Source organism: Pollachius pollachius (assembly GCF_949987615.1).
Source record: "Pollachius pollachius genome assembly, chromosome: 1".
NCBI classification, from domain to species: Eukaryota; Metazoa; Chordata; class Actinopteri; order Gadiformes; family Gadidae; genus Pollachius; species Pollachius pollachius.
This window is the reverse complement of record NC_136934.1, coordinates 52,299,069-52,306,568: the sequence shown is the minus strand read 5'-3', so window position 1 is coordinate 52,306,568 and position 7,500 is coordinate 52,299,069. Positions and strand designations below refer to the sequence as shown.

At 47.2% G+C, this 7,500-nt stretch overlaps 1 protein-coding gene across 3 annotated transcripts in view; it reads left to right on the top strand.

Moving 5' to 3' along the window:
* Positions 1-1,162: 1,162 nt before the first annotated feature.
* The window catches only part of adam15 (ADAM metallopeptidase domain 15), a 33,250-nt gene continuing 26,912 nt past the window's right edge, over positions 1,163-7,500 (top strand). For all 3 annotated transcript variants that reach the window (XM_079745280.1, XM_079745282.1, XM_079745281.1), the window contains exons 1-2: positions 1,163-1,874; positions 2,391-2,482. In XM_079745280.1, coding sequence (XP_079601406.1) covers positions 1,634-1,874; positions 2,391-2,482 — 333 coding nt within the window. In that variant the 5' untranslated portion in view covers positions 1,163-1,633. The remainder of the gene's footprint in view (positions 1,875-2,390; positions 2,483-7,500) is intronic.

Sequence of the window (7,500 nt, the reverse complement as noted above, 5' to 3'; positions counted from 1 at the left end):
AAGGTCACAGTAAGGTGACCCTACAGTAAGCTGACCACCTTAATGTAGGGTCACTTTACTGTCACCTAAAAGTTCCCCTTAACATAGGGTCACCTTACTGTAACCTTAATGTAGGGTCACCTTACTGTCACCTTAATGTAGGGTCACTTTACTGTCACCTTAATGTTCCCCTTAACATAGGCTCACCTTACTGTCACCTTAACGTAGGGTCACCTTACTGTCACCATAATGTTCCCCTTAACATAGGGTCACCTTACTGTAACCTTAATGTAGGGTCACTTTACTGTCACCTTAATGTTCCCCTTAACATAGGGTCACCTTACTGTAACCTTAATGTAGGGTCACCTTAATGTCACCTTAATGTAGGGTCACCTTAATGTAGGGTCACCTTACTGTCACCTTAATGTTCCCCTTAACATAGGGTCACCTTACTGTCACCTTAATGTTCCCCTTAACGTAGGGTCACCTTACTGTCACCTTAATGTAGGGTCACCTTACTGTAACCTTAATGTTCCCCTTAACGTAGGGTCACCTTACTGTCACCTTAATGTTCCCCTTAACGTAGGGTCACCTTACTGTCACCTTAATGTTCCCCTTAACGTAGGGTCACCTTAATGTCCCCCTTAATGTCCCCCTTAATGTAGGGTCACCTTACTGGCACCTTAATGTCCCCCTTAATGTAGGGTCACCTTATTGGCACCTTAATGTGACCCTCAATGTGCACCAGTAAAGTTAACCAATACTGCTAACGAATAGAACTACAGTTAATGCAGTTAATGAATACAATTAACTAATATTTTAGGTAATATGTATATTTTAAGTTATCTTTATGAATAAAAAATGTCATAGTAAATAGTAATAGCATTCAATCATTTAAATGTAAATAATAAGATATTTTCTGAATAATATTCAGGAAAAAAATAAATTCAACCCTATGTTCGATGCCACGCCCTAAAGAATGATATGCATTCATAATTTGATGAAAAGTATGGATGTAAGTTATAACGCTGCATCTCAGATCAGTGTGTCAGTGTGTGTGTGTGTAAAGTAACACACAGTTTGTGAGTCTAACAGTAGTAACAACACAACCACAACGCAACCGGACAGGGAGGGGAGGGGTTAACTCAGGCCCCGCCTCCAAGGCTCTGCAGCGACATGAAATACCAGCAGACCCTCCGCCGCCCAGCGTCCGGTACCGGCCGTCCAGACCCGCTCCCAGCCCTCGGTGGATCACGGTGCCTTCCGAACGGGTCTGAGCCTCACGACCGCCCACCGTCAGCGGCCTCTACCGCTGTGTCGTCCCGGTTCTGACCGGGATTGTTGAGCTGAGCGTGCGGAGTTCAGTCCGATCGAGTCCGCCTCAGGACAGGGAACAGAGACACCGCGTACGGGACGGGAAGGCAACTTTACCGGAACCGGAGAGCGGGATCTGCGTGCGTGCGTCCTCGCGTGTGTGTATGTGCGTGTGTGTTTTTTGCGTGTGTGTGCGTCTGTGTTTGAGTCCTCGCCATGTCTCCGTGTTTTCCAACCGTTGAGAGACAGGACGTCCGTTCTCATTCAACCTGTTGCCGGTGTCCCGGTCACTGACGCCGGTAGTCCTCCGCGTCCGGTACCGATTAGAGAAGCGAGAGCCATGCCGACCACCGGCCGACGGCCCGGGACGACGGCGCCCCGGGGGGCCGTGCTGACGGTGCTGTTCACGGTGGCGGTGGTGCACCTCAGCGTGGGACTCTGTAGATCGTTGAGGTCTAGTGGATGTGACCCGGTCCTGGACCCGAGGCGGCCCGGGGAGCCCGGCGCCACGGACCCGTCCGGGGAGACGCCGTTCAGCGGGGCAGCCGACCCCTCGGAGCCCCCCCTCTTCGACCGTACAGGTGGGTGCGCCGCGCGGACTTTGATGATATCACAGCCCCCCCCTGGAAGGGGCTTCTTATCCTGCTTCAAATGAAGATCTGCTACTGGGAGGGCTACTGGTGACCAGTAGAGAGGGGGACACCCTGCCCAGTACAACCACAGCCTTCTACTGGTGGACGCTGGGAGCTGCCCAGTACAACCACAGTCTTCTACGGGTGGACGCTGGGAGCTGACCAGTACAACCACAGCCTTCTACTGGTGGACACTGGGAGCTGACCAGTACAACCACAGCCTTTTACGGGTGGACGCTGGGAGCTGACCAGTACACCCACTTATGTAACTTTCAGTCATGTGACCTGTAAGGCGTACATGATCCATAACTGACCGCTGTGCGTGTGTGCGTGTGTGTGTGTGGGTGTGTGTTTGTGTATATGTATTTGTTTTGTGTGTGTGTGTGTGTGTGTGTGTGTGTGTGTGTGTGTGTGTGTGTCTATGTGTGTGTGTATTTATGTGTGTGTGTGTGTGTGTGCCCCCAGGTCCAGAGGGTGGAGGTGGTGATGGAGCAGTGAGGACCGCCCCCTTCCTCCTGGTATCCGGGCGGAGGCGGAGTCTGGCTGAAGGCCTCCAGGTGAGGAGAACACCACCCTGTGGCAGAACACCACCCTGTGGCAGAACACCACCCTGTAGCAGAACACCACCCTGTAGCTAACCCTGACCCTGTTGGGTTAGGGTCAGGGTCAGGGTCAGGGTCAGGGTTAGGGTCAGGGTCAGGGTCAGGGTGAGGGTCAGGGTTAGGGTCAGGGTCAGGGTTAGGGTCAAGGTCACATCAGACATAACGATCTGACGTGCAGCCTTAAAACCTGCACTTACTTTTCATCAGATTATGAATCAGTATCCTTGATCAAGGCATGTCATTGTAGATAGGCTTGAATTTATTATTTTCAGTAAATTATGCGAAAACAAGCGTCTACTCATCTCGGAGAAGTTCTCAACCGATGAGTTTGTGTACAGCTGTATTAAGGTTTTGATTAACGAGCCCCCAACCCAACATCTCCTCTAACGAGCCCCCCTCACCCCCCCTCCCCGCCTTCAGCTGGGCCGCCACACAACGCTGTCGATCCCACAGGAAGTGCTGAGTAGATGAGCACTCAGCCACTTCCTGAGGTGAGCTGGACAACACCTCCCAGGAATGTGACTCAGGCACACGTGCACGCTTCTCAGGCCCGCGCCTGAGAAGCCCCAGAGCTTCGAAGAGGAGCTGAGTATTGTGTTGAGTTAGGGAGTTGAGTATTGTGTTGCGTTAGGTGCTGAGTATTGTGTTGAGTTAGGGAGCTGAGTATTGTGTTGAGTTAAGGAGATGAGTATTGTGTTGAGTTAGGAGCTGAGTATTGTGTTGAGTTAGGAGCTGAGTATTGTGTTGAGTTAGGGAGCTGAGTATTGTGTTGAGTTAGGGGGCTGAGTATTGTGTTGAGTTAGGGAGCTGAGTATTGTGTTGAGTTAAGGAGATGAGTATTGTGTTGAGTTAGGGAGCTGAGTATTGTGTTGAGTTAGGGAGCTGAGTATTGTGTTGAGTTAGGAGCTGAGTATTGTGTTGAGTTAGGGAGCTGAGTATTGTGTTTAGTTAGGGAGCTGAGTATTGTGTTGAGTTAGGGAGCTGAGTATTGTGTTGAGTTAAGGAGATGAGTATTGTGTTGAGTTAGGGAGCTGAGTATTGTGTTGAGTTAGGGAGCTGAGTATTGTGTTGAGTTAAGGAGATGAGTATTGTGTTGAGTTAGGGAGCTGAGTATTGTGTTGAGTTTAGGAGCTGAAAATTGTGTTGAGTTAAGAATTGTGTTGAGTTAGGAGCTGAGTATTGTGTTGAGTTAGGGAGCTGAGTATTGTGTTGAGTTAAGGAGCTGAGGATTGTGTTGGGTTTAGGAGCTGAGCATTGTGTTGAGTTAAGAATTGTGTTGAGTTAGGAGCTGAGTATTGTGTTGAGCTGGGAGCTGAGTATTGTGTTGAGTTAAGAAGCTGAGCATTGTGTTGAGTTAAGAATTGTGTTGAGTTAGGGAGTTAAGTATTGTGTTGCGTTAGGTGCTGAGTATTGTGTTGAGTTAAGGAGATGAGTATTGTGTTGAGTTAGGGAGCTGAGTATTGTGTTGAGTTAGGGAGCTGAGTATTGTGTTGAGTTAGGAGCTGAGTATTGTGTTGAGTTAGGGAGCTGAGTATTGTGTTGAGCTGGGAGCTGAGCATTGTGTTGAGTTAAGAATTGTGTTGAGTTAGGAGCTGAGTATTGTGTTGAGCTGGGAGCCGAGTATTGTGTTGAGTTAAAAGGCTGAGCATTGTGTTGAGTTAAGAATTGTGTTGAGCTAGGGAGTTGAGTATTGTGTTGCGTTAGGTGCTGAGTATTGTGTTGAGTTAAGGAGCTGAGTATTGTGTTGAGTTAAGGAGCTGAGTATTGTGTTGAGTTAGGAGCTGAGTATTGTGTTGAGTTAGGGAGCTGAGTATTGTGTTGAGTTAGGGAGCTGAGTATTGTGTTGAGTTTAGGAGCTGAAAATTGTGTTGAGTTAAGAATTGTGTTGAGTTAGGAGCTGAGGATTGTGTTGAGTTAGGGAGCTGAGTATTGTGTTGAGTTAAGGAGCTGAGGATTGTGTTGGGTTTAGGAGCTGAGCATTGTGTTGAGTTAAGAATTGTGTTGAGTTAGGAGCTGAGTATTGTGTTGAGCTGGGAGCTGAGTATTGTGTTGAGTTAAGAAGCTGAGCATTGTGTTGAGTTAAGAATTGTGTTGAGCTAGGGAGTTGAGTATTGTGTTGCGTTAGGTGCTGAGTATTGTGTTGAGTTAAGGAGCTGAGTATTGTGTTGAGTTAAGGAGCTGAGTATTGTGTTGAGTTAGGAGCTGAGTATTGTGTTGAGTTAGGGAGCTGAGTATTGTGTTGAGTTAGGGAGCTGAGTATTGTGTTGAGTTTAGGAGCTGAAAATTGTGTTGAGTTAAGAATTGTGTTGAGTTAGGAGCTGAGGATTGTGTTGAGTTAGGGAGCTGAGTATTGTGTTGAGTTAAGGAGCTGAGGATTGTGTTGGGTTTAGGAGCTGAGCATTGTGTTGAGTTAAGAATTGTGTTGAGTTAGGAGCTGAGTATTGTGTTGAGCTGGGAGCTGAGTATTGTGTTGAGTTAAGAAGCTGAGCATTGTGTTGAGTTAAGAATTGTGTTGAGCTAGGGAGTTGAGTATTGTGTTGCGTTAGCTGCTGAGTATTGTGTTGAGTTAAGGAGCTGAGTATTGTGTTGAGTTAAGGAGCTGAGTATTGTGTTGAGTTAAGAAGCTGAGTATTGTGTAGAGTTAGGAGCTGAGTATTGTGTTGCGTTAAGTATTATGTTGAGTTAGGAGCTGAGTATTGTGTTGAGTTGAGTATTGTGTTGAGTTAGGGAGCTGAGAATTGTGTTGAGTTAAGTATTGTGTTGAGTTAAGGAGATGAGTATTGTGTTGAGTTAAAGAGCTGAGTATTGTGTTGAGTTGAGTATTGTGTTGAGTTAGGAGCTGAGTATTGTGTTGAGATAAGGATATTAGTATTTTTTTGAGTTAAGGAGCTCAGTATTGTGTTGAGTTGAGTATTGTGTTGAGTTAGGAGCTGAGTATTGTGTTGAGATAAGGATATTAGTATTTTTTTGAGTTAAGGAGCTCAGTATTGTGTTGAGTTGAGTATTGTGTTGAGTTAGGAGCTGAGTATTGCTTTGTTAGTGAACTCACTTTTGACCCCCAGCTGAGAGGTTGTGGGGTTGACCCCAGTACCAGTCTCTCTGTCTCCCCTAGCCGCTTCTCAATGACCGGTAACTGAATGCACTCTGGGTCGGATGTAGCTAATAAACACACGCATGTTACCGGACATCGTGGTTTAGCTCTGGGGTTGGGACCTCGTAGTCCAGGGATTAGGATCTACTTAATTTTCTCAGCCTTCAGTAGTGGTTATATATTCATAACCCTGCTAATTAGAAATGGTTATTAGACATTACTAATGGCTAAAGTTAAACAGAACCCAATAGGTTACAGTATAGCAGTTCACAGTAGCATAGGGGGGAGGAAACAGAATACATTAGATTGCAGCAGGGTACAGTAGAACAGGGTAAAATAAACAGAACACGGTAATTTACAGCAGAGCAGTTTACAGTAGAGTAAACAGAACACAGTAGATGACAGCAGTGTACAGTTGAATAGGGTAAAGTAAATAGAATACATTAAATTACATCAGGGTACAGTAGAACAAGGTGCAGCATACAGAACACGGTAGATTACATCAGAGCAAGGTACAGTAGAACAGGGACCAGCAAACAGAACAAAGTAGATTACATTAGAGCGATGTACAGTAGAACAGGGACCAGCAAACAGAACGCAGTAGATTACATTAGAGCGATGTACAGTGGAACAGGGACCAGCAAACAGAACGCAGTAGATTACATTAGAGGAGAGCTGAGTAGAAGCTGTCCACCATGAACTGAAGAACTCAACACCTGCTCTCCCTAGGTCCAGAAGCCAACCACGGTATTCACCAGGAAGTCTGTGTTGAAACAAGCTGTTGGTTTAGGGACAGGATGTCAGAATGTACTTCCTGTCGGCCGCGGCCGGGCCCACTGCATCTCCAATGAGAATGGAGCTCATGTCCGACGCGAGCTCGGGTCACGGACTGCACTGCCCAGAGAGCTGAGTGGTTACCGTGGTGACGCTATAGAGGAGCAGGCAGAACGGTCTGCCTGGACGCCTGAGGAGGCTGAGAGTGAGTCTCTCCTCTGAGGAGGCTGAGAGTGAGTCTCTCCTCTGAGGAGGCTGAGAGTGAGTCTCTCCTCTGAGGAGGCTGAGGATCCTGGATAGTGAGTTCTCCTCTGGGAGGCTGAACATGAGTCATCCAGGAGTCAGCTTCGGTCTGAGGGCCGGGGGAGTCGGACTCAGGGAGAGCAGGGGCTAGCATCAACCCAGTGGGCTGGTTTGAACTGGTTTGTTTGAACCGGCTGGTTTTAACCGGTTGTGTTCGGTTCAGCCGGGGCCACGAAGTCACATGGTGTCAGTGGATCGGGCGGTTGGAGAACGTTCTTTGATGTTCTTCACCGGAACACAGGATCACTTGTGACTGCTTTGTTATCGGTCGCCTAAACCAGTGGTTTAATTATAATGTGTTGTGCAGAACCACACTGACCATATTCAAATTACATTGTTTTATATGCTTCCCCCCTCACACTCGTCTTACAAACTTATTGTATGTTGTACTTCCTGGATCTTAAAAACAGTACATAGCATCGTGTAGCATCTTATCCTAGCTATCTGTGTTGTATACGGGGAATGGGTTAACCTAGTGATTGTTAGTGCATATAAACATCCTTACTGTACCGACAGAGGTATATCATTGTTTCTCTTCCTTCTGACAAATGTACTTATTGTTACTCGCTTTAGCTCAAAGCGTCTGCTAAATGTCCTGAGTGGGAATGTAAATGAAACAATTTCATACTATGCGTTGAGTCAAGAACCCTGACCTTCCGTTCCGTGGTTGATGAGGGATCTGTTGTGACCTACTCACGGAGCTGCAGTTTGAGCGGGCGGGCGAGGGCCCCCATGCATGTCCTACCGTGTGATGTCATTGACCAGGTGGTCACGTGACCCGGGGCTTGGCGTGGCGTTTGGGGGA